Source organism: Lithobates pipiens, unplaced genomic scaffold (assembly GCF_037356315.1).
Source record: "Lithobates pipiens isolate NorthernLeopardFrog02 unplaced genomic scaffold, aLitPip1_a1.2 Scaffold_28, whole genome shotgun sequence".
NCBI lineage: Eukaryota > Metazoa > Chordata > Amphibia > Anura > Ranidae > Lithobates > Lithobates pipiens.
Genome location: NW_027507789.1, coordinates 16188346 through 16216203, shown reverse-complemented (window position 1 = coordinate 16216203; position 27858 = coordinate 16188346). Strand labels below are relative to the sequence as shown.

The 27858-nt window shown below is 45.9% G+C and overlaps 2 protein-coding genes and 1 long non-coding RNA gene across 4 annotated transcripts in view; 2 read left to right on the top strand and 1 right to left on the bottom strand.

The window, feature by feature from the left end:
• Positions 1-27858, bottom strand: part of LOC143935127 (uncharacterized) — a 50089-nt gene that overhangs the window by 15596 nt on the left and 6635 nt on the right. The gene's annotated exons all lie outside the window — the stretch shown is intronic.
• On the top strand, positions 132-5759 carry LOC143935124 (E3 ubiquitin/ISG15 ligase TRIM25-like). Its single transcript, XM_077458765.1, has one exon. It carries the CDS (start codon positions 358-360, stop codon positions 1936-1938), a length of 1581 nt encoding a protein of 526 aa, XP_077314891.1. The 5' UTR covers positions 132-357; the 3' UTR covers positions 1939-5759.
• The window catches only part of SPAG9 (sperm associated antigen 9), a 94112-nt gene continuing 81122 nt past the window's right edge, over positions 14869-27858 (top strand). The window contains exon 1 of one of the 2 annotated variants that reach the window (XM_077458767.1): positions 14869-15315. In XM_077458767.1, the coding sequence (XP_077314893.1) occupies positions 15022-15315 (294 nt within the window). In that variant the 5' untranslated portion in view covers positions 14869-15021. The remainder of the gene's footprint in view (positions 15316-27858) is intronic. The other variant, XM_077458768.1, reaches the window with a different exon arrangement.

The window sequence follows — 27858 nt, the reverse complement described above, 5'->3', positions numbered from 1 at the left end:
TTGACAGCGCCATGTAAGTACCTGTAATACCGCTTTAAAATCTGCATGTCATCTCCTATTTCTCCACAAGATGGCTCACTCAGCTGGCAACAGCCTGATTTTTAACACAGTTGACAGTCTGGTGTTCCGCTCAGAGAGAGACGGAGAAAAGAAAAATAGGTACGGCTCTGTCTTCCTTTCTGTGGTTTGCAACTGCGGAGAAAAACAAGGCTTTTTTTTTTTTTTTTTAAACTGGGTTTTCATCTGAAATAGAAACTTATACAAACCGCATGTTCCTGGGCCGCGCCGAGCAAATGTAGCACATGAGACTGAATTTTGTGGAAGATCAAGACACTTCCTGATTTATTTTTTTATATAATGGAACCGGTGGACTTCAAAGAGGAGCTGAACTGTTCCATCTGTCTGAACATTTATACAGATCCCGTAACGCTGAGATGTGGACACAACTTCTGCCGGGTCTGTATTGGCCATGAGCTGGATACACAGGAAGGGTCTGGGGGCTACACCTGCCCCAGATGCCAAAAAAGGTTTCTCGAGAGGCCCGTGCCGCAGGAGAACGGAGATCTGGGCAGCACAGGCGACTGTTTTATCGCACCGCCATCCCAGTATCAGGTCCCCAACATCTTCTGTACTTACTGCATTCACTCTCCGGTACCCGCCGTCAAATCCTGCCTGCTCTGTGAAGCTTTTCTGTGCGACGATCATCTGAAAGTCCACAGCAAGTCGCTGGAGCACGTCCTGTCTGATCCCAACACGTCCCTGGAGAACAGAAAATGCTCCATCCACAGGAAGATCCTGGAGTACTACTGCTCTAAAGACGCCGTCTGTGTCTGCGTGTCTTGCATTGCCTTTGGAGAGCACAGAGGCCACGTGGTGGAACCTCTGAACGTGGCCTTTGAGAAGAAGACGGAGAAGCTGAGATACTTCTTGGAGAAGCTGACCTCCAAGAAAAAGAGGGGCGAAAAGAGGGTGCGCAACTTGCAGAAGCGCAGGATGGAAGTGCAGGAGAAGGCCTCCGGGGTGACGAAGAGGGTCTCGGCCCTTTTCAGGGACGTCCGGGAACAGCTGGACCTCCTGGAAAAGAGGGTCCTCAGCGAGATCTCAAGCTGGGAGGAACATGTTTCGCTGTCGGTTTCTGATCTGATTCAGCAACTGGAAGTCAAGAAGGATGAACTGTCTAGAAAGATGCACCACATTGAGGAGCTGTGTAACATGACCGATCCAGTCACCGTCCTACAGGGAAGAGAAATTTGGAGGGACGATCTTTGCGATCCTCAAGATGGAGATGATGAAGCCAGGGAGTGGGATTATAAGAGGATCTACGAGTCCGAAGATCTGGATGAGGGTCTGATCTCACTGACTTTACACGCGGGTTTAGCCGACATAATGACCGGCATCAAGAGAGGGATCTACGTCTCGGAGTCTTTGGATATAATGCTCGACCTCAACACCGCCGGCAATTATGTGACTATATCGGGGGATCTAAAGACTGTCTCCTGGTCAGAGATGAACCATTATCGCCCAGAGACGCCAGAGAGGTTCCAGTATTGCCAAGTCATAAGCGGCAGGAGCTTTAACTCCGGACGACAGTACTGGGAGGTGGAGACCAGCGAGTCAGGGGACTGGATGATTGGGGTGTGTTACCCCAGCATTGACCGGAAGGGGGTTCAGTCCTATATCGGAAACAATCACAAATCCTGGGGTTTGTGCAAATTCAATAATGAGTATTCGGTGATCCATTGCAGCGAGGTCAGTCAGATACCGCATTTTGTGTCCTGCCAGAGTTTCAGAATTTATTTGGATTACGAGGCCGGCCAGTTGTCCTTTTACGAACTTCAGGGTTCCATCAGACACTTACACACCTTCTCCGCCACCTTCACAGAGCCCCTCCATGCAGTATTTTATGTTTGGGGTGAATGGGTGAGAATCAGGAGCTGAGAAGAACTAGAAGGTCTGTACATGTGGAGGCTCCATGTAAAATTGTTTTGGATGGAGTAGGGAAAGTGGTCTTGCTCTCTGCAGGGGCATACCTACAGGGGTCGCAATTGGAACACCTGCATATGAGGGGCGGCAGGATATAGAAGAACCAATCCCCTCCATTTTCCTCCTGCAACCTGCTTCTCCTCCTCTCCCTCCTGAAGGCATTCAGCGGCTGCAGGAAGAACATGGAGGGAATCCATTTTTTTTCTATGCCACCCCGCTGCCCCTACTGTCCAGATCCTACTGCCCTTGGACCCCCTATGTGCTCTCCTTGCCCTCCCCCTGCTGCCAAGTTCCCCCTCCCCTCTTTATCCGACTGCCGCAGAAGATGTGTCTGGATGGAGAGCAGGGAAGGGGCAGGTAAATTTGTCATTTACCAGCCCCTTCCTTTTCTGAATGGACAGAGTCAGTGATCAGTACCGATGGCTCACTGTGTTCATTCATAACTGAGGCATAGTAAACTGTTTTTCCTAAGCTTCAGTTTGTGAATGAACAGGAAGCTCTGTACAGAGCTATTCCTGTCCATTCATTCTGTGCAAGGAAGGTGCAGAGATAGAGATAGAGGTCTGTGTCCTCAATCTCCTTTCTCGGTCTCAAAGGTGAAACATCAGATGTCTGTTTAGACCCTTGATATCTCACCAGAGCCCCCCAATGGGGGTCCTTAAAAAAAAAAAAAAAATTTAAACTAATGACAAATAATATTGTAAAAAATAAATAAAATGGTAAAAAACAAAAACAAAAAAATAATAATAAAAAAAAAAACTACTGACACCAGTGGCAGAACTACCAGGGTCGCAAAGGTCACACTTGCGACCAGGCCCTGGAGTTCCACCACCGTGATGGGGCCCCAAAATGGCAGAAAGGGGGCCAGCTGCGGGACTGTAATAAGGGGTCACACGATGGGAGTAAAGGGCCCCGGGATCAGTGGGAAGTTCCCCAGGCCCGGAGGGAAGGGCCCCCAGACAGGGAGGCCCATCATGGTTTCCTGCACCGGAGCCCTGAAGATTCTAGTTATGTCTCTGGCTCTCTATATCCTTGTTAGTGAATGATTGTAGTGTTAATGTTGATCGTTTCTGCAACAGCATTTACTGATGTATGATGGGCGGTTTATTTCCCCAAACGCAGAAGTGGTAATTTTGAGGAAATGGGCTGTGGAGTGAAGAGGGTTTTTGTTGCTGTCTGTGCCCCTGTTAGAGAAATTCCTTCTCTCTATTAGCCCTGTTTACCATTGTCATCAAAAGTGAAAGAAAATACCAAATTTTGGGTTGGTACCAGAACAGGAAAAAGGGGAATCTTCCACCGGGGACACTCTTTCCAGTGACAATCTCTTTGGAGGGATTTCTTCTCACTTCCTGTTTCATCTATGGGACAGGAAGTGATGGGAAATCTCCCCAATGGGACACCGATGGCCATAAAAAACAAAACAAAAACAAACCTGAGGGGTTATAGAGGAACCCTCTCTTGGGGCCCATTTACACTGGTGCATTTATTTATTTGTTTTAAACACGTATTGTGTTTTTAGAGTGTTCGTATTGCGCTGTATTCAAACTTAACATAATGCATATGTGTTTCAGATGCGTTTTCATCCCTTGTCATCTGGTGGGGGGGACAAATTGATGCAAAAAAATACACGATGCATTTTTTTTCTGCGTTCCCATTGGTGCATTTTCATTGGTGCATTTTTCAAACAGGGCGCCAAAGATGCAGCAAGCAGGACTTTAAAAAAAAAATGTGGCACAGATATGTGAACAGATAATATTTAAAGGAAATAATTTTTCATGCGCTTTTTAAAAAAGAAATAGGAGTTTTGCCTTTTTCTATTTTAAGATATTACAACCCAACTCTGGGCAAAAAAATAATAATTTTTCTTATGCAGTGGACATTTTGTGTAGGGGTGAGCCGAAGGCATGTACTCACTCAATCCTTCAGAAAATGGCGCCCCCCCACGGTCCATCAATGGACTGTTCCTGGTCTATAGAGCCTACTTTGGGCCTACTGACGCTAGGAACAGTCCACTAGCAAGACCGATGCAGCACGGGGGTGCCCGACCTATAGGGTTGCCACCTTTTCTTCAAGCCAAACCCGAGCAAGGAGAGTAGTAATGCTGTGCGCATAGCATGTCGCAGGACAGTGGGTGTGGACAAATTGCTTTTGCTGACATAATTTCCCTGCCCCCCCAGTAATGCCAAACCAACCCCCAGACAGCTGCCTGCAGCTACTGGGTGGCAACAGATTTGTGTGTGAATGTCTGGGTTACTTGGGGAGCACAAGCCCAATCTGAATAATGTGTCCGGGTTTCCGTCTGTCTGAAACCCGGACACATGATTCAAAACCTGGACTGTCCGGGTGAATCCTGGACAGGTGGCAACCCTACCGACCTATCTTATGATGAGAGGACCAGAGGATCAAGATCAAGTATATCCCCGCTCTCCTCGCTCCTAGAAAATAAAGTAGAACTATAGGCAAAACTAGTAGAGGAGGGTTATAATCCTAGTAAGGTTTATTATTGCCATCTGTGTCCCATTGGGGGAGATTTCCCTTCACTTCCTGTCCCATAGCCAAACAGGAAGTGAGAGAAAATTCCTGCTAATTAAGGAAATCTCCCCATTGGAAGATTTCCCTTCTATTACTTTTCTGGGGACAACCCAAAATGTGGGATTTTCTTTTACTTTCGATGATAATGGTAAACAGGACATGGAGAGGGTGAATCCCCTTAACGGGGGCACAGACAGCAATAAAAACTGGCAGGGGTTCTAATCCCTCTTCACTCTATCCAAAACTAAAAAAAAAAAAAAAATAATAATAATTTGCCTTTAGGTATAGTTTAACCCGTGCAGTGTGGGCAAAGCCTTACTTGGGGGAAACAAATGTTTTGCCCGGAGTTGGGCTTTAAATGTCAGTGTTCTTGAGGTCTAAATCATCCAATGGGGACGCCCGCTCCCGTTAGGATGGGAATTCCCCTCACTTTGGCCAACTTTCATTTCCTCTCAAGGACAGGAAGTGAAGGGAAATCTCCCCAGCTGCACACAAGCAGGAAAATAAAATATCCAGTTAAAGGTTTGAACTCCTCACAAGTCTATGCAAAACTTTAAAAAACAAAACAAAACAAAAAATAAAAACAACAAAAAAACAAACAAACAAAAAAAAAAAAAAATGTTGGCTTTTCACACCTTTAAGGGGAATGTATATTCTTTATGATAATTTTCAGACATTCATACAATATAGTTTAGCTTGCTGTTAATAATCCTATGGATGTGTGGTAATATTTTAAAATTCTGTGTATAATTTGTTATTAGATGTGTATATGGGGGAGGGGGGGGGGGGCGACCATATTTGTTTGTTACGTTTGCAGGCACTGCTTTGCTGAAATGCTACACAGGGGTTGTCTTCACTGCTTCTTCCCAACAATGTCTACGCGTCGGCCAACTGGTTGAAAACAATGCACTCCCCGTGTAGCTGAAATAACGAGTAATTGCACTGAGCCACTGAGAGCTCCCCCTAGTGGCTAATCTACAAATACATTTAATACAATAAAGAAATTATACAAAAGTGTGATTGTAAGATTGTGAGCCTCATCAATGATTGTAAGGGAAACGCTGATTGAAACTACTCTATACATTCCCTTCAGGGAACGTAAAGAATAACTCCACTTTTGTTGGGAAAAAAAAAACATCGATCAATGTACATCGCAAGGATTTTATACACTTTTGTTTGTCATACGGCACTGCGGCTCTTTAACTTTAAATTGTGCGGTCGTATGACGTTGTACCCAAATAACATTTATGTCCTATTTTTTTTTACACAAATAGAGCTTTCTTTTGGTGGTATTTGATTACCTCCTGTGGTTTTTATTTATTGCACTATAAAGAAAAATAACTGACAATTAAAAAAAAAAAAAAAAAAAAAAAATTATATATATATATATATATATATATATATATATAGAGAAATATATAGAAATATATTATATATATATATATATATCTATCTATCTATCTATCTATCTATCTATCTATATATATATATATATATATATATATATATATATATATATATATATATATATATATATATATATATATATATATATATATATATATTACTTTCTGCTATAAAACATATCCAATAAAATAATGTAATAAAATCTAATTTATTCATCAGTTTAGGCCAGTATGTATTATTCTACATCTTTTTGTTAAAAAAATAAAATAAAAAAATCCCAATAAGCGTATATTGATGTGTTTGCGCAAAAGTTATAGTGTATACAAGCTATTGGATATTTTATGGATTTTTTTATTTATTTTTTTACTAGTAATGGCGGCGATAAGCTACTTATAGAGGACTGTGACATCGTGGCGGACATTCTGACACTAACTGACACTTTTTGGGGATCAGTGATACTAATGCAGTAATCGGTGCTAAAAATATGCACTGCCACTGTACGAATGACACTGGCAGGGAAGGGGTTAACATCAGAGGTGATCAGAGGGTTAACTGTGTGCCTAGGGAGTGTTTTAGTGTACTGTGGGAGGTGCGTGTACTAGGAGAACAGATGGATTCCAGTCCCTGATCTGCCTTGTTTAACCACCTCCCACCCTTAGCTATAGCCGAAGGAGGGGGGGGGGGGGGGGCGTCCATGTATGACACGTGTACAATCATTGAGATTCAGCTGATCACAGATCGGAGTAAGGGGGCTGATCCCGGCCCATTGCCATGTAATCAGCTATCAGCCACATAATATAAACAAAAGAGCGTAATCGCCTTTTTTTCCCCCTCACACTGACAGCATGAGGAGAAAAAAAAAGCTGATTATTGGCTTCTGTGAAAGGGACACCGGTCCCAATCATGGAGAGCCACTTCTGCTGTGTAGTGCCCAACAGCACCACCTACCAGTGTATATTAGTGCTTCCTATCAGTGCCCACTAGCGCCACCTACCAGTGTACATAAGTGCTTCCTATTAGTGCCCACCAGTGCCACCTACTAGTGCTGTCAATCAGTGCCCATCCGTGCCTCATCGTCAGTGCTTCCTATCAGCATTGCCTATCAGTGCCACCTACCAGTGCCCATCTGTGCCACATATCAGTGCTGCCAATCAGTGCCCATCAGTGCCTCATCATCAGTGCTGCCCAACAGCGCCACCTACCAGTGCATATAAGTGCTTCCTATCAGTGCCCACCAGTGCATATATGTGCTTCCTATCAGTGCCCACTAGCGCCACCTACCAGTGCATATACGTGCTGCCTATCAGTGCCGCTTACTAGTGCTGTCAATCAGTGCCCATCACTGCCTCATCATCAGTGCTGCCTATCAGTGCCACCTACCAGTGCCCACTATTAGTGCCCTTCAGTGCCCATCAGTACTGCCTATCAGGGCCCACCAGTGCCACCTATTGGTACCCACCAGTGCCGCCTCATCAATGGCCACCAGTGCCACCTATCAGTGCCCATCAGTGCCACCTATTGGTGCCCACCAGTGCCGCCTCATCAATGCCCAGCACTGCCACCTACCAGTGCCTATCAGTGCCCACTATTAATGCTCTTCAGTGCCACCCATCAGTGTCACCTATCAGTTCCCATCAGTACCGCCTATCAGTGCCCACCAGTGTCGCCTCATCAATGGCCACCAGTGCCACCTATCAGTGCCCATCAGTGCCACCTATCGGAGCCCATCAATGCCACTTATCAATGCCCACCAGTGCCGCCTCATCAATGGCCACCAGTGCCACCTATCAGTGCCACCTTATCATTGCCCATAAGTGCAGCCTCATTAGCGCACATCAATGAAGGTGAAAAATTACCTGTCTACAAAATTTTATAACAAACTATGAAACTGTTTTTTAATTTTTGGTCTTTTTTCATTTTTTTTTTTTAGCAAAAATGAAAGACCCAGCGGTGATTAAATACCACCAAAAGAAAGTTCTATTTGTGTGAAGAAAATTATAAAAAATCTCATATGTGTACAGTGTTACACGACAATTGTCATTCGAAGTGCGACAGCACTAAAATCTGAAATTTGGCCCGGGCATGAAGTGGGGGGGGGGGGGGGGGGGGTGAAAGTGCCCGGTAAGCAAGTGGTTAAATAGGCAGATCCCCGTTCTGTGTAATTTACTGACGATCAGCAGGTGCCGGAAGACACTGAGTGCCCGGCACCCGCATATCTGCTTCTGACGTGAATTATCACAACAGAACCGGCCCACCGGTGACAGACGTGCGCCCCCTGCAAAATTACAAACTACTGCAGGAAATCTCACCATTGTGGGAGGGGCAGAGACACAAACGACTGCGGGAAATGTCGCCATTGTGGGAGGGGCAGAGACACAAACTACTGCGGGAAATGTCGCCATTGTGGGAGGGGCAGAGACACAAACTACTGCGGGAAATGTCGCCATTGTGGGAGGGGCAGAGACACAAACTACTGCGGAAAATGTCGCCATTGTGGGAGGGGCAGAGACACAAACTACTGCGGGAAATGTCGCCATTGTGGGAGGGGCAGAGACACAAACTACTGCGGAAAATGTCGCCATTGTGGGAGGGGCAGAGACACAAACTACTGCGGGAAATGTCGCCATTGTGGGAGGGGCAGAGACACAAACTACTGCGGGAAATGTCGCCATTGTGGGAGGGGCAGAGACACAAACTACTGCGGGAAATGTCTCCATTGTGGGAGGGGCAGAGACACAAACTACTGCGGGAAATGTCTCCATTGTGGGAGGGGCAGAGACACAAACTACTGCGGGAAATGTCGCCATTGTGGGAGGGGCAGAGACACAAACTACTGCGGGAAATGTCGCCATTGTGGGAGGGGCAGAGACACAAACTACTGCGGAAAATGTCACCATTGTGGGAGGGGCAGAGACACAAACTACTGCGGGAAATGTCACCATTGTGGGAGGGGCAGAGACACAAACTACTGTGGGAAATGTCACCATTGTGGGAGGGGCAGAGACACAAACTACTGTGGGAAATGTCACCATTGTGGGAGGGGCAGAGACACAAACTACTGCGGGAAATGTCACCATTGTGGGAGGGGCAGAGACACAAACTACTGCGGGAAATGTCACCATTGTGGGAGGGGCAGAGACACAAACTACTGCATGAAATGTCACCATTGGGGGAGGGGCAGAGACACAAACTACTGCGGGAAATGTCACCATTGGGGGAGGGGCAGAGACACAAACTACTGCGGGAAATGTCGCCATTGTGGGAGGGGCAGAGACACAAACTACTGCGGGAAATGTCACCATTGTGGGAGGGGCAAGACACAAACTACTGCATGAAATGTCACCATTGGGGGAGGGGCAGAGACACAAACTACTGCGGGAAATGTCACCATTGGGGAGGGGCAGAGACACAAACTACTGCGGGAAATGTCACCATTGTGGGAGGGGCAGAGACACAAACTACTGTGGGAAATGTCACCATTGTGGGAGGGGCAGAGACACAAACTACTGTGGGAAATGTCACCATTGTGGGAGGGGCAGAGACACAAACTACTGCGGGAAATGTCGCCATTGTGGGAGGGGCAGAGACACAAACTACTGCGGGAAATGTCACCATTGTGGGAGGGGCAGAGACACAAACTACTGCGGGAAATGTCACCATTGTGGGAGGGGCAGAGACACAAACTACTGCGGGAAATGTCACCATTGTGGGAGGGGCAGAGACACAAACTACTGTGGGAAATGTCACCATTGTGGGAGGGGCAGAGACACAAACTACTGCGGGAAATGTCGCCATTGTGGGAGGGGCAGAGACACAAACTACTGCGGGAAATGTCACCATTGTGGGAGGGGCAGAGACACAAACTACTGTGGGAAATGTCACCATTGTGGGAGGGGCAGAGACACAAACTACTGTGGGAAATGTCACCATTGTGGGAGGGGCAGAGACACAAACTACTGCTGGAAATGTCACCATTGTGGGAGGGGCAGAGACACAAACTACTGCTGGAAATGTCACCATTGTGGGAGGGGCAGAGACACAAACTACTGCATGAAATGTCACCATTGGGGGAGGGGCAGAGACACAAACTACTGCGGGAAATGTCGCCATTGTGGGAGGGGCAGAGACACAAACTACTGCGGGAAATGTCACCATTGTGGGAGGGGCAGAGACACAAACTACTGCGGGAAATGTCACCATTGTGGGAGGGGCAGAGACACAAACTACTGCGGGAAATGTCACCATTGTGGGAGGGGCAGAGACACAAACTACTGCAGGGAATCTCACCATTGACAGAGAAACAAGCTTAGGCCACACATCTTTGCACCTTGCCCTTCCTGATCGTGATAACAATGTGTCATACCTACAAAAGGTGTGTCAGCACGCCTGCTTGATACACGTGACAGGGTGACAACGCAGGAGTATAACTAGGAGACAGGTACAAAGTTTTGTCACCCTGTAACAGGAAGTGCCTGATCAAAGACCCCGATGGCAGGATCACCAGGGATTATTTCAATGAAAGCTGCAGATTTAAAAGGATTGAAAATAACTTTTGAAATGACATTACAATGTTAGCGCTTTGATGATATTTTATTGGTTGACTTTAGAATGATGTTTGTATCTCAGTAATTAGATAACTTTATATATACAGTACAATGACTTTGTGTCACCAGAATAAGCAAAACCCAGCAGGGGGCGCACACTGCAATCCTCAGTCTATTGCAGAATAAACAAAGCTGAACAGATACATTTATATAGCTCTGACATATACCGCAGTGCTGTACAAAGAACACTGTGCCAGGCACATCAATGTTTGTACCAGAGGAGCTCACACTCTAATGTCCTAAACACCCCCCACTATTTCAGTTTATTTTTGTTGCCATCTGTGACCCATTGGGTTGAAGTTAAACATGTGCAGTTTGTTTCGTTCTGAATTGAAATATGGACAAATTTTTAGTTATTCCGATATATCCCAATTTTCAAATCGTTTTCGAATTAGATTAGAATAGAAAATAAAATAATAGAATAGAAAATAGAATAGAAAATAAAGGAATAGAATAGAAAAAAAAGAATAGTGTAGAATAAAATATAAAGAACATAACCATCTTTCGAATTTCGAATAGAATAAATTCAGATTCAAATGGAATAAATTCAAATTCAGATAGAATAGAATAGAAAATAAAAGAATAAAATAGAAAAAAAACAATAGAATAGAAAAATTTATAGACTAGAATGAAATAGAAAATAACCATTTCCTAAAATTTGATTAGAATACATTCAAATTCAAATAGGATAGAAAAGAATAGATTAGAATAGAATAGAAAAGAAAAAAAAAAAACAATAGAACAGAATATAAAGAATATAACCATCTTCCAAAATTCGAATAGAATAAGTTTGAATTTGAACAAAATAGAATAGAAATAAAAGAATAGATTAAAATAGAAAATAACAGAATTGAAAAAAACAAAAAACAATAGAATAAAATGGAGTAGACTAGAATGGAATAGAAAGAATATAACCATCTTCCAAAAATTTGAATTCTGAATAGAATAAATTTGAATTTGAATAAAATAGAATAGAAATAAAATAATAGATTAGCATAAAAAACAATAGAATAGAAAAAAAAAGCAATAGAATAAAATGGAGTAGACTAGAATAGAATAGAAAGAATATAACCATCTTCCAAAAATTGGAATTTTGAATAGAATAAGTTTGAATTTGAATAAAATAGAATAGAAATAAAAGACTAGATTAGAATAAAAAATAATAGAATATTAAAAAAAAAAAAAATAGTATAAAATAGAGTAGACTAGAATAGAGTAGAAAGAATATAACCATCTTCCGAAATTTGAATAGAATAGAAAACATAGAACAGAATAGAAAAGAAAACACTAGAAAATAAAAGAATAGAACAGGAAAAAATAGAATAGAATGGAATAGAAAGAATATAACCATCTTCCAAAAATTGGAATTTTGAATAGAAAAAGTTTGAATTTGAATAAAATAGAATAGAAATAAAAGAATAGATTAGAATAGAAAATAATAGAATAGAAAAAAAACAATAGGATAAAATAGAGTAGACTAGAATAGAGTAGAAAGAATATAACCATCTTCTGAAATTAAAATTTTGAATAGAATAAGTTTGAATTTGAATAAAATAGAATAGAAATAAAAGAATAGATTAGAATAGAAAATAATAGAATAGAAAAAAACAATAGGATAAAATAGAGTAGACTAGAATAGAGTAGAAAGAATATAACCATCTTCCGAAATTTGAATAGAATAGAAAAAATAGAACATAATAGAAAAGAAAACACTAGAAAATAAAAGAATAGAATAGGAAAAAAATTGAATAGAATGGAATAGAAAGAATATAACCATCTTCTAAAATTGCAATTGCTAATAGAATAATTTCGAATTAGAAAAGAATTCGATTTGAATTCAAATTCCCTTCAAGTTTTCTGAAATTCAGTTGAATTTATTTCCACTCAACCAAATTCGAAAAATTATAATCAAATTTGAATAATCTAAACAAATTCCAAAAAATAAATTAAATGAATTTAGCAAAATTTAGCTAAACTAATTTATGCAAATAACAAAATTGAGACAAAACTATTGTTTTTTTTCATTCTGCACATGTCTAGTCAAAGGAGACACAACAGGAAGTGAGAGGAAATCCCCCTCTTAGGCAGTTGTCCCTTGACCAGGTGTCCCCATTGTGAGATCTTCCCTCACTTCCTGTTCTGGTGACAACTGTGAAATTTTTTATTTCCATCACTTTCTGTCTTGGTGACACCTTTTCAAACAGAGAGGTGTATCTCCCCAAGGAGGACACAGCAATAAAAACCTGACAGAGGATCTAACCTTTCCATCCAAATCTAAAAAAAAAAAAAGGTTCTGGCTTTCTATTGGGGCTTCAAGGCGGGTTGTTGACCCTATTGGGTTTCATTCTTCAATCCACACACACAGTGAGGGACCTTTCCATGAAGTATTCTAAAATCTGCAGCAGGAGGAGTAAGACTCAGTGATGTCCAATGGGATCAGAGCAGCGGGTCTTGGAGGACTCTCCACAACCTCCATCCGCAGAGGGGAGCAGAGGAAGTCCTCTCCGGGGATCTACAGAAGAGACCATTGTGTGAGACCGCAGGAAGTCCGTGTGAGAGGCTCTGATTCCACACACAGCCCCACCTCCATAACAGGACAAGCACACCGGCTGAAATCTGAGATCAGGCTGGAAGGAGGGGGCAGGGGGACACGTAGGGCTGTCCGCAGCTCTGACAGTCTCATATTACAGGTGGTAGAAAAGGAATACGACTAGAACTGGAGAATACAGTTCAGAGTATAAAAAAACATAATGACATCTTCAGACTGAGATCTGCACACAAGCTGAAATCTCCGATCAGGCTGGAAGGAAGAGGGATGGTCTGTGCTCACCGCCGGACCTGAGGCAGGAAGGCAACAAGGTGCTACCTGCAGCTCTGACAGTCTCATATTACAGGAAGTAGAGGAGGCACATGACTATAAGAGGAGGTTTCAATGGGGGTGTAGTGGTCCTTTAAGGCATGTTGGTGGGCGGGGCAGTGACACAGATCAGGGGTTGGTTGTAATGAGATGGGTGTGGGGGGAGGAATATTAGATAGCGCCCTATCACATTATAAACATAAATCCCTTTTTTTGGGGGTGTGTTCTTGTCCATTAAGGCAAGTTAATGGGCGGGGCAGTGACACTGACCAGAAATTGGTTGTGACGGGAGGGGGGTGGGGTGTGTTAGACAGTGCTTTATCAAATGATAAATATATTTCAGGTTTTTAGTGCGCTTGTCCTTTAAAGCTTGTTGGTGGGAAGGGCAGTGACACAGAGAAAGAATTGATTGTAATGTGAAGGGGGTGGGGTTTTGGGGTGTAGTTGTCCTTTAAGGCACTATGGGGGGGCGGGGCAGTGGCACAGAGCAGGGATTGTTTAAAAAATAGGAGGAGGATGGGGCATCAGATGGCCCTCTATCATATATTTCATCTTTTGGGCTGTAGTGGTCCTTTAAGACATGTTGGTGGGTGGGGCATTGACACGGAGCAGGGTTTGGTTATGGGGAGGAATGTTAGATGGCACCCTGTCACATCATAAATATACATTTTTGGGGTGTTCTTGACCTTTAAAGGGAAGGTAATGGGCAGGGCAGTGGCACAGCTGCAATTGGTTGTAATAGAAGGGGAATGGGGTTTTGGGGTGTAGTGGTCCTTTAAGGCACTTTGGTGGGCGGGGCAGTGACACAGAGCAGGGATTGGTCCTCTATCATATGATAACTTTATTTTACCTTTTGGGGTGTAGTGGTCCTTTAAGACAGGTTGGTGGGCGGGGCAGTGACACAGAGCAGGGATTGGTCCTCTATCATATGATAACTATAGTTCACCTTTGGGGTGTAGTGGTCCTTTAAGGCAGGTTTGTGGGCGGGGCAGTGGCACAGTGCGGGTTGTAATGGGGCGGGGCCTTCTGATAATGGAAGGGAGATGGGTCGGGGTTGTAGATACAGAGAGGTTTGGGTGACATCGATCCTCCATGGTTGGGGATTCTCCGGTATTTCTCAGAGCTCGGTTGGGTGTCATGTGATGTTTTTCTCCAGCATGTTGGGGGAGGTCCGTCCAGAGGGGAGGGGGAGGAGGAAGGGATGGAGGGGGAGGGGAGGAGTGCTCCTTGAAGAGGAGGAGCTAATCTGGAATGAAGGCGGAGGAGGAATGTCCCTGGAAGATTAGAGATGGAGGTGGGGTGTTCCTTTAAGGAGGAGGAGTTCTCCCAGGAAGAGGAGGGGTGACCCGGGAGGGGGCGGAGAATAAGAGGGATCGTTTACCGGAGGGAGGAGCTATCTCTGACGGAGGCGGGGCGTATTCCACAGTGGGAGAAAGCAGGGAAAGGGCAGGGAGGCGGGGCATATAGAGGAAATGGGCGCGGCTATCCCATGGAGTAGCCGCTAAGGGGCGTGACCTCCCGTGGCATAGGGGGCGGGAGAAGGAGTTGTGGGCGGTGTTTTCGCGGTACGATGGGCGGGTCCGGGTCCGGCGGGGTTGGGTGACGTCACGGTGGTGACGGTCCCGGTCGGTGTCGGTGATGGAGCTGGAGGACGGATTGGTGTATCAGGAGGAGGCCGGGGCCTCGATGTCGGAGCGGGTCTCCGCTCTGGCGGCCTCCATCTACCGGGAGATGGAGCGGCTGATCGGGCGCTATGAGGAGGAGTCGGTGAAGGAGTTGATGCCGCTGGTGGTGGCGGTGCTGGAGAACCTGGAGTCGGCCTGTACGGAGAGACACGAACAGGAGGCCGAGCTGGAGCTACTGAGAGAGGACAACGAGCAACTCATCACCCAGTACGAGCGGGAGAAGGCGCTCAGGAAACACGCCGAGGAGGTACCGATCTACAGAACACCTCCCCCATCTACAGAACCCCCTTATCTACAATACACCTCCATCTATAGAGCACCCCCCCATCTACAGAGTACCCTGATCTACAATACACCTCCCCAATCTACAGAACACCCTGATCTACAGTACACCCATGTCTACAGAACACCCTGATCTACAATGCACCTCCCCATCTATAGAACACCCCAATCTACAATACACCTCTCCCGTCTACAGAACACCTACCCCCATCTACAGAACACCCTGATCTACAATACACCTCCCCCATCTACAGAACACCCTGATCTACGATACACCCATGTCTACAGAACACCCTGATCTACAATGCACCTCCCCATCTATAGAACACCCCAATCTACAATACACCTCTCCCGTCTACAGAACACCTACCCCCATCTACAGAACACCCTGATCTACAATACTCCTCCTCCATCTACAGAACACCCTGATCCACAGAACACATCCCCCATCTACAATACACCCCCCATGTCTACAGAACACCCTGATCTACAATACACCTCCCCAATGTCTACAGAACACCCCCCCATCTACAGAACACCCTGATCTACAATACACCCCCATCTACAATACACCTCCCCCAATGTCTACAGAACACATTCCCCATCTACAATACACCTCCCCTAATGTCTACAGAACACCCTGATCCACAGAACACATCCCCATCTACAATACACCTCCCCCAATGTCTACAGAACACCCTGATCTACAATACACCTACCCCATCTACAGAACACATCCCCCCATCTACAATAGACCCTGATCTACAGTACACCCCTCCCCCATCTACAATACACCTCCCCATCTACAGAACACATCCATGACCTACAGGAAAACATTGACACCTCCCGATCTACAGGACACCTCCATGATCTACAATACACATCTCTGATCTACAGGACACCTCCCCTCATCTACAAGACACCTCTCCTCCTCTACTATACACCTTAATGATCTACAGGACACCTTCCCCACCTCTAGACACCCTCGTCTATAGGACACCCCTCCCCATCGATGATACACCTCCCAGATCTACAGGACACTTTTCTCACCTCCCCGATATAAAGTACATCTCCCGCCACCTCCAGACCACCTCCGCGATCTACAGACCACCCGGTCTACAGAACGCCACCCGATCTACAATACACCTCCCAGACCACCTCCACAATCTATGATATGCCTCCCAGTATACCATACATCCCCCGTTTTTACAATACACATCCCCGATTACAGAACACGTCCTCCCAATCTACAATGCATCTCCCCCACCCAGAACTACAATATGCCTCCCGATCTGCAGGATCCCCCATCCTGATCTACAGTGCACCACTCTACCGATCTACAGTACAAAACCCACAATACCTACCAAACTACAATGCACCTCCCCACAGCATACACACAATACACCTCCCAATCTGCAGCACGCTTCTCCTATAATGATCTACAATACACCCCCCAAAACCCATCTCCAGTACACATCCCTCCATCTACAGTGCACTGATCTACAGTACACCTCCCTCAACACTCACCTTCAGTACACATCCCTACACCTACCGATCTCCAATACTCACCTACAGTACACCTCTCTTCACCTACTGATCTATAGTACACCTACCCCCCCCCCCCCCCCCCGTTCCCCCACTAAAATCAGGACTTCTAACCAGTCCTTTTGGAAGATAGAGAATGCAGCAGAAGGAGGGAGACTTTTAGGCCCCTTGCACACCGGGGGGCGGGTCGGTTAGCGGTAAAGCCTCGTCTTCCTGGACTGATCCTCAGTGACCGCGCTTTACCACTCCGCCCATGTGGGTGTGTCCAACTGATCGCATCTCAGAAGTCGTCCAGCCTTGATGCTGACTGCACTGCCTGATAGACAGACAGATCTACAATGTATGGAATTCCAGAAGGAAAACATGAAATGGCAAAGGGGATGATCCCAGATAAATGTTATCAGGTGATCGGAGATACAGTTGGGGGGGGGGGGGGCGCGCGAGTGTTTGACACCCCCCCCCCTCCCCCCAGCTGTTTCCCACTGAAACGATCAGCCTGTAATATTATTGGTCGGTTTATTTAAATGGTGAGAGACAGAAAAACAAAAAATATCCAGAAAAACGCATCTCGGAAAAGTTATAAATTGATTTGCCTTTTAATGAGTGAAAAAAATATTTGACCCCTTCGCAGAACGTGACTTAGTAGTTGGTGGAGAACCCGGCCGGCGAGGTCAGAGGTCTCTTGTAGGCGGCTTCTCCAGGTTTGTACATCTCGGGAGGGATTTTGTCCTCTCCAAGTCATTAAGGTTTCCAGGCTGATGTTTGGCAGCTCGAATCCTCATCTCCCTCCACATATTTTCTATGGGATTTAGGTCTGGAGACTGGCTGGGCCACTCCAGGAACTTCATGTGCTTCTTCTTGAGCCACTCCCTTGGCCCCAAATGTTGATGGCACATGGCCTGCTATAGTTCTCTTTTTTTGGTGTAAGGGGTTCCCTTAAAATCCATACCAGACTGGTCTAGAAGGGGAAGCCCTATGCCTTGTGTTTTTTTTTTTTTTTCTCTTTTGCATGGAGTTCCCCCTCTTCATCAGAGCATGTCGATGTCGGATCAGTTAAGACGGCGATCCGACTTCAGTGATATTCAATGGGCTGAGGATTAAAGTTGGACCAAAGTAGTGCAGGGAGCATTTTCGAAGTCGGACCAGATATGACGGCTCCCATAGGGAACCATTGATTGTCACACGACATGAGCTCCCAATCGGAGCACTTCTGATTCACAATAATCCCCCTTTTTTTTTTTTATTTATTTATTTATTTTTTTTTTTATAGGGCCGGTTCACACCTGCGACTCCACTGTGGGTTCCCGCATCGCACCCGACATGCATGGCATTTCACACAGCCATATGCAAACTGCTGGGGAGTGTCATTATATGTTAACGACACCCCCCATTTCACCTCGCGAATCGCACTGCGAACTGACAGTTCAGACATGAATCGGATCGCATATGTGTGAACACGTGATCCGATTCTGGTCCGAACAGAAAAAAGGGTCCTGTGCGCGTTTGCACCAAATGCGGTGCGATATCAGCCATACTATCTGTATGTCTGACATCGCACCTCTCAGACATCGCATGTAATGTGAACAGCAGTGCACTGCGATTTACATGCAATGTCTGGCATCGCAATAGTGTGAACCGGTGTCTTGTCATATAAGGTCCTCCATCCGATAGTGTCTGCTGCGTACTGTGCATGCGCAGTACACAGCAACACGCATTCCGAAAATTGCAGAGGATGAACGGCGCCTGCGCCGTGAGTCCAGGTTCTATCCCCTCCATCCAAGTGGACATAGAGTAGGAATAAAAAAAGAGCCGAGCGCAGCGAGGCCGAGCCCGAAGCGTGGCGAGGGGCCCTCTAATATTCACAGCCCTATGTCCGCTTGGATGGTGGGGCTACCACCCCCACTCACGGTGCAGGCGGCGTTCAGCTTCGGAGATTTTCCGAAGCTTCGTCTGCTCCGTACTGCGCATGCGCAGTACGGTGCGGACACTATATGATGGCAGGACACTATATGGCAGAACACCGGCCCTCATTCTGTTTCCCCGCTCTATACAATGTAACAATATTCAACAATCCTATATAAGCTCCTCCCCCCATACAATATATCTGTGTGTAGAATCACTGATTTAAATACAATCCTAATATAGAATAAAAAAGGAAACCAAATAAAGTCCTTGTGTTCACTTCTATAAATAGACGATAAACAATTCTCTTCCACATTGTATCTTCTATGTAACCGGCTGCAAATTACAGTGCCTTGAAAAAGTATTTATACCCCTTGAACCTTTCCACATTTTGTCATGTTACAGCCAAAAAACGTCCCGGTAAATGTCTTTTATTGGGATTTTATGTGATCGACCAACACAAAGTGGCGCATAATTGTGAAGTGGAAGGAAAATAATAAATGGTTTTCAACTTTTTTTTTACAAATATGTGGAAAGTGTGGGGGGCATTAGTATGGCGCCCCCTTTAATCTGATACCCCCCTAACTAAAATCTAGTGGAACCAATTCAGAAGTCGCCTAATTAGTAGATGGAGTTCACCTGTGTGTAATTTTAATCTCAGTATAAATAAAGCTGTTCTGTGAACGCCTCGGAGGTTTGTTAGAGAATTTTAGTGAACAAGGAGCATCATGAAGGCCAAGGAACACACCAGACAGGTCAGGGATAAAGTTGTGGAGAAGTATAAAGCAGAGTTACGTTATAAAAAAAAAAAAAAAAAAAATATCCCAAGCTTTGACCATCTCACGGAGCTCTGTTCAATCCATCATCCAAAAATGGAAAGAGTATGGCACAACTGCAAACCTACCAAGACATGGCCGTCCACCTAAACTGACCGGGCCGGGCAAGGAGAACATTCATCAGAGAAGAGCCAAGAGGTCCATGGTAACTCTGGAGGAGCTGCAGAGATCCACAGCTCAGGGGGGAGAATCTGTCCACAGGACAACTATTAGTTGTCTCTCCACAAATCTGACCTTTTATGGAAGAGTGACAAGAAGAAAGACATTGGTGATAGAAAGTCATGAGAAGTCCTGTTTGCAGTTTGTGAGAAGCCATGTGGGGGACACAGCAAACATGTGGAAGAAGGCGATCTGGTCAGAGGAGACCAAAATTGAACTTTTTGGCCTAAAAGCAAAACACAGTGGGGTTTATTTACTAAAGGAAAATCCACTTTGCACTACAAGTGCATTTGGAAGTGCAGTCAATGGCAATCTGAGGGGGGCATGCAAGGAAAATAAAAAACAGCATTTTTGCTTGTACATGATTGGATGATAAAATCAGCAGAGCTTCCCCTCATTTCAGATCTTCCCCCTCAGATCTACAGCTACTGCACCTCCAAGTGCACTTGTAGTGCAAAGTGGATTTGCCTTTAGTAAATCAACCCCTATGTGTGGCGGAAAACTAATCCTGCACATCACCCTGAACACACCATCCCCACTGTGAAACATGCTGGTGGCATCATCATGTGGTGGGGATGCTTTTCTTCAGCAAGAACAGGGAAGCTGGTCAGAGTTGATGGGAAGATGGATGGAGCCAAATACAGGGAAATCTTAGAAGAAAACCGGTGATGCCGCGTACACATGATTGTAATTTTGGCCAGCAAAAGACAGATGAGAGCTTTTCATCGTAAAATACGACCGTGTGTACGCTCCATCAGAGTTTAGCTAGCCGAAATTCTGATCATGTGTACGCGGCATCACAGGCTTTCTATCGGAAATTCAGATCGTGTGTAGGCAGTTTCGACACGCAAAAACTCACGCATGCTCAGATTCAACTACGAGATGGAAGCTATTGGCTACTAGATATTGAACTTCCTTTTTCTAGTCCCGTCGTACGTTTTTTACGTCACCATGTTCTTGGTGGTCGGAATTTGGTGTGACCGTGTGTATGCAAGACAGCTTGACCGGAATTCCGTCGGGAAAACCATCGGACCTTTTTCCGACCCGGCATTAAAGTCTCTAAAAGACTTGAGACCGGGGCGGAGGTTCACCTTCCAGCAGGACAACGACCCGAAACATCCAGCCAGAGCTACAATGGAATGGTTTACATCAAAGCATATTCATGTGTTAGAATGGCCCAGTCACAGTCCAGACCTAAATCCCATTGAGAATCTGTGGCAAGACTTGAAAATTGCTGTTCTCAGACGCTCTCCATCCAATCTGACAGAGCTTGAGATATTCTGCAAAGAAGAATGGGCAGAAATGTCCCTCTCTAGATCTGCAAAGCTGGTAGAGACATCCCCCAAAAAGACTTGCAGCTGTAATTGCAGTGAAAGGCGGTTCTACAAAGTATTGACTCCGGGGGGCGCCATACAAATGCCCCCCACACTTTTCACATATTTATTTGTAAAAAAAAAAAAATTGAAAACCATTTATCATTTTCCTTCCACTTCACAATTATGTGATGCTTTGTGTTGGTCTATCACATAAAATCCCAATAGAATACATTTACGTTTTTTGGTAACATGACAAAGTGTGGAAAATTTCAAGGGGTATGAATACTTTTTCAAGGTCCTGTATATGATTGTTTTGATGGGATTATATTCCCTGGGGACAGACTTCCTCTGACCCCTGGGATCTCCTGGTGAAGGATTCCAGCAGTCTCTCTGTATATGATGGGGGGTATATTTCCTGGTGGACGGACCCCCGGTGTGTTGGATCTCTCGGTGAGGGATTTCGGCGGTCTGTGTGTATATTGAGTGTTGCTGGGAATCGGATATTTCCTGACTGATAGAAGAGCCTTGTGGTTGTCTTTATTGTTGTCACATTGGTTGTCAGGTCTCTCCTAGTGAGATTCGGAAGGTCCGCACTGACCTCGGGAGAAGACGCAGAGCCGGGACTATTCTCATTTATTCGAGGAACTTTGCTGCCTCATGTTTCCGGTTTGTAAATCTCAGCCGAATATTTACACTTCATAGAAATCTGACATTTTTGAGGAAGGGTGGAGCAGAGGAAATGGGAAAACTGTCAGACCTGATTGTGCCATCTGGAAGGAAGTCTCTTCGTATTCTTCCTCCGCTGAAAATAATTTGCTTGCACCCAGTTCAATGTGAAGTGAACAGTCCCTGAAAATGTCAAGTCCTTAAAATGTTTGGAAATGACGTGGACGGCAGATCCGGGCGGGTTGTTGCCACCTTTTTATTGAATCGCCCCCCCATGCGGTATGACAGAGCCCACCTCTTGCTGGCCGCGGTGGCAGTAATAGTCCTCCATGAGGGTTGTAGCAAAATCCTGCACTGAATGTTCACAGAACTCAAGAAAACTTTATACCTTGGTCTTCAACACCCCTCCCCCCCCCCACCCCTATTGTATTTTTACAGAAATGTGAGCCACCAACACCCCCAAGGTGAATGAGCTGCCTGTGTTAGGTGGCGCTTGTTGCCCATTCTATGGGTTTGCTGGGCAGTTGTTTCTGGGTGGAGTACTCACTTGGTGACTCGCCATCCTGGAGTAGATATCCTGTTTAAGTAATGGAGCAGAAACGGCTCTCTGAATCATCCAGCACGGATCCTCTAACAATTTCCACCCCCCAGATGTTTGGCCCTTGGGGGGCCCCTAACAGGCTGCGTTTGACAGTATCTGTATCCTACACATTTATTTGCACATCTGTGGAAGGCAGAAAACATGTCTTATAAATTGTCCTCCAAAACGGGACACATTGTGGCAGTTGGTCACATTTGGCAACCCCAGCGGCTGAGGAGGATCGTCCAGTCTCTCCACGCGACCCCAGTGGCCAGGGAGGGTCACCCGGTCTCTCCACGCGACCCCAGTGGGCAGGGAGGGTCACCCGGTCTCTCCACGCGACCCCAGTGGGCAGGGAGGGTCACCCGGTCTCTCCACGCGACCCCAGTGGGCAGGGAGGGTCACCCGGTCTCTCCAGATGACCCCAGGGGGCCGAGCAGGAACCAACCATCCAGCGGCTGAGGAGGATCGTCCGGTCTCTCCACGCGACCCCAGTGGCCAGGGAGGGTCACCCGGTCTCTCCACGCGACCCCAGTGGCCAGGGAGGGTCACCCGGTCTCTCCACGCGACCCCAGTGGCCAGGGAGGGTCACCCGGTCTCTCCAGATGACCCCAGGGGGCCGAGCAGGAACCATCTCTTCCCACCCCCCCCCCGGGGAGGCCAAGGAGGGTCGTCCGGTCTCTCCAGACGACCCCATGGGGCCGAGCAGGAACCGTTCCCCCCCCCCCCATGGGCAGGCCGAGGAGAGTCGCCCGGTCTCTCCCAGACGACCCCAGGGGGCCGATGAGGGTCGCCCGGCCTCTCCAGAGGACCCCAGGGGGCAGATCAGGAACCGCCCCCCCCCCCCATGGGGAGACCGAGGAGGGTCGTCCGGTCTCTCCAGACGACCCCAGGGGGCCGAGGAGGGTCGTCCGGTCTCTCCAGACGACCCCAGGGGGCCGAGGAGGGTCGTCCGGTCTCTCCAGACGACACTGACAGTTGGTCTCTCGTTGGCACATGGCCCCTTCATATACTTTTTTGGTAAATTTATATACACATCAATCAGTAGAACCAAACGATGGATGCCATAAGTACAGCTGCCGATGTTAATTGCTAGGGGTTGCCCTTGGGGTCAATTTAACTGCGGTGTGAAAATCTTTTTCCGCTGTCGCTCTGTATACTGGCCTCACCCAGCTTTAGGCAGCACCGTCCGCCCATCATTATCATATATATTGTGGCTACTTATTAACTCCCTATGAGTCATTAGCTGGATCAGAAGGAGCTTCCATAGCGACCTTCTTCTGAACAGGCTGGCAGTCATGTTGATCCTCTGGCTTTACTTCTGAGTCTCTGGCCTGGGAATTGAATTCAGAACTCAAGATTTTCCCTGTTTTATGTATATCATACAGTTTGTCATTTTAGTGTTATTTCCCGGTGTGGATTTTGCTGTCCTCCCCAGGGCTTCCTGTCATGAGTTCCTCCTTCATGTGACCCACATTGGCCGACCCGTGCCGTATCGGGGAACAATCCAGGTTTTCCTGCACTGCCATATTAATGGATAAAGAGGCGCCCCTCCTCCAGAAAGCTGGATGTGAAGCCGAGCTCTGTGTTGGCTTCCCGGGTATTTCTTCTCCATTCTCTACAATCTGGTTGTGCTGTCCTCAGAGTCCTGTCCATCTAGTTGTCCAACATTCTTCTGTTCTCCAACTTTCAAGACAATCCCGTTTGAGAGCAATATTTCTAGTGCCAGGCCTCTTTCGTAACACAAAACTGATGACCTATAGGGGGCTTTTGAAGGACTGGCCATAGAAAATACAGGGTACTACGGTCTGTCGCCATTTCACGGGCGCATGCAAATTCAAGGCTTGACTTGTTGGTCAAACCTTAAATATCTAAGTATCTATTTACTTGGTACAACCTCGGCTTTTATATTTCCCCCATAAAATTGGGTATTTTTTTTTGTATTTTTTTGTTTGTTGTGTTTTTTATTTTATTTTTTGTGCACTCTAAAATAAATTTTAGTGTTTTTTTTTTTTTTTTTTTTTTTTTTTTTGTGTGTTTTTTTTTTTTTTCTTCTTTTTTATATATTTTTTTTTTTTTTTTTTTTCCCTCCTAAAAGGCAAAAAACTTTTTTTTTATTAGTTATACTTTAACCACTTCCAGACTGCCTGCCCTCAATATACATTGGTCCTTTGACATATTCCCCCCCACTAACACCCACGCTGCCACAGTGTGAAAGGGCTCTAAGTGGTTAAAGTGTTACTAAACCCAGCACCCTGCATTCACTATATCTGGTCTCCCACAGTACACAGAGCATGGAAATGCAATTATTATAGTAAATATAAACTGTTAAATAAAAATTCTCATCAGCAGTATATAGTAGTCTTGTGACTTCTATAAGTTCCTGATGAAGCTTGTAAGAGAAGTTTTCATACTAGGCTGAGCTGTCCTTTGAGGCTGCAGGACCCCCTGACCCTCTGTCTGCACAGTGCTGATTGGCCCCGTGCTGATCACATGCACTCTCCCAAGAAAAAAATAATAAACTCCTCTAGCAATACACACCAAACTGAGCATGTGCAGCCTGACTCCATAAACTGTGTTATCTGGACTTGTCCAGGGGGACAGTGCAGGTAGGGGAGGATCTCTGCATACAAGATCAAGCAGCCTTGATGCACAATGCAGAGGATTAAAGAGGAAGTAAACCCTGATCGCTTTACTTCCTCTTTCATTCCCTGCAAAGGCAAAGCATAATGGACTACTATGAATCGCATTGCATCGCATCGCATAGTAGCCCATTATGTGTCACTTACCTGACACAGGAGCCAGCGAAGTCGCCGCTGTCCCCTGTAGTCCGGCGCATCCATCTTCTCGGTGGGGTCTCGCAGCTCCGCCGCTGTCATTCGGTAAAGCCGCGATGACGTCACTCCCGCGCATGCACATGGGAGCCGTCACGCACGTGGCATCTTTGTCATTGACGATGCCGCGCTCAGTGCGCCTGCGCGCCGCAGACAGCGGTGCCTGTCTTCGGGCAAATATCTCCTAAACCGTATAGGTTTAGGAGATATTTGTTGGACCTACAGGTAAGCCTTAATCTAGGCTTGCCTGTAGGTCAAAGTGGTTTGTAAGGGTTTACAACCACTTTAACCCCCTCGGGGTGAACAGTGAGTTTTACTGCATATACAGACTGATTTTACTGTCGTGGGTTTGGTAACACTTTAAATACAAAATAATTGTTTTACTAAAACTGGAGAGTGCAATATCTGGTGCAGCTGTGCATAGAAACCAATCGGCTTCTAACATCAGCTTGTCCAATTAAGGTTGGCCATACATAATACAATTTTCTTGTGCAACTTTCCTTTGGGATTGACAAAGACCATATAATAGGAGGTCAACCCTAAACGCTTTGTATTTGTATGCAATCAGGCAGGCCCTTCTACTACATAGATGAAGGTAAATCTAAAGAAAATTGTACGATGTATGGCCAGTTTAAGCTTTGATAAAACCTGGAAGCTGATTGGCTGCCATGCACAGCTGCACCAGATTTTGCACCCTCTAGCTTTAGCAAATCATCCCCAAAGTGTACCTGTCTGCTTTATTCAGGTCTATGCCATATCGTTCTCTCTTTTCTTTGGCATAACAGTTTGAATCTCTCTAAGGCTGCATTTGCACCGGGGCGTTTCAGGAATGTGCCACAAAATCACAGGAAACATGCGTGTCTCTGCGTATTTCAGAAATGCGCTGCAAATTTGTGTCGTGCTGGCAGCGACAATAATTGTCAATGGCATTCCAACTGGCAGTAGCAGATGTGCGTTTTTACCGTGCGGCAAACGCGCTGCAAATGCTCTAAAATGCATGGTAAAAAAAGTTCCACGCTCTGCTCCGAAAAAAATAAATAAAAAATTGGCGCTTCTTTGGGGCGTTTGTGAAGCGTAAGGCAGTGCTTTCAAGTAACAAGTGGAAATGTCCCAAACATGCAAAACGCGCTCTTCTCAGATATGAATGGGGCCCTATAGAGTTCCTGTATTTTGCTGATATTCGGGAGAACATGTGGTCCAGATGCAGCCGCTGCCCCCACCCCATTGCAGAAATACCCGGGGGTGCCTGTTAAAGGGTTTGATTTACTGAAATTGGAAAGTGAAAAATGTGGTACAGCTGTGCATGGGAGCCAATCGGCTTCTAACTTCAGTTTGTTCAATTAAACTTTGGCAAAAAAAAAAAAAAGCCTGGAAGCTGATTGGCTACCATGTACACCAGATTTTGCAAGGGTGGACTACGCTGGGCCGCAAGGAGATTGGGGGTGGGGATTTGTGTTGGGAGGAGGAATTTTGGGGGACAGCCCAGAGTAAGGATTGTTTCAGGCTGGGAAATTTTGGGGAGGGGGGAAGAGGAGTAGGGTTTATGCTAGAAGAGGTCATACAGTAGATGGGGAGGAGTTTTGTGCTAGTCGGGATGATTGGGGTTTTGTGCTAGGAAGGGTCATTTTATTTGGGGGTGGGGGGGGGTGTATTTGTGCTAGTAGGGATGATTGAGGGCTATTTGTGCTAGGAGGGGAAAACCGGGGGGGGGGGGGGGGGCAGAGGGACTTTGTGCTTGGACGGGGGCTTACAGGGGAGGATTTGTTTGGCTTTTTTTGTTTTTGTTCATATTTTGTTTTTGCACGTTTTGGACATTTCCGCTCGTTATTTGAAAGGACCGCGGTACGCTCCATAAATGCCCAAAAAAGCACCAACTTTTTTTTTTCTTTCGGGAGCAGATCGTGACGCGTTTTTTTTTTTTTAACATGCATTTTAAGCCATTTGTAGCGTGTTTTCCGCGCGGTAAAACGCACATCTGCTACTGCCAGCTGGAATGCCATTGACAATTATTGGCACTGCTAGCACGACGCGCATTTCTGAAACGCGCACGTTTTCTGTGATTTTTTTTTTTTGTGGCACGTTCCAGAAATGCCCCGGTGCGAATGCAGCCTTAGGTTCAAACCATTATGCCAAAGAACAATATGGCATAGACCTGAATAAAGCAGACGGGTACACTTTGGGGTTGTTTTGCTAAAACTAGAGGGTACAAAATCTGGTGCAGCTGTGCGTGGCAGCCAATCGGCTTCCAGGTTTTATTGTCAAAGCTTAAGCTGGCCATACACCATACAATTTTCTTATTCAGTTTTCTTTAGATTTACCTTCAGCTATGTAGTAGAAGGGCCTGTCTGGGGGGGTTATTTGTGCTAGGTGGGGAAAACCTGGGGAGGAGGGAGGTGGAATTTGTGCTATGACGGGGTATAGAGGGGGAGGATTTGTGCTGGGTTTTTTTTTTTTTTTTTTTTTTTTTTTTTTTTTTTTTTTTGGGGATGTGGGGGGGGGGGGATTTGATGAAAGAGGATTTGAGATGGGGGTGCAAATATTTCTGCTGGGGGGAGGCGGGTTGCTGACACACATCCTGGGGGGAGGGGGGTATTCACTTTTGGGCTCCCTGGGTGATTTTGTCCCAGCACTGAATCGCCCCCCATGTGTTGGGGGGAGGGGGCAGGTTCT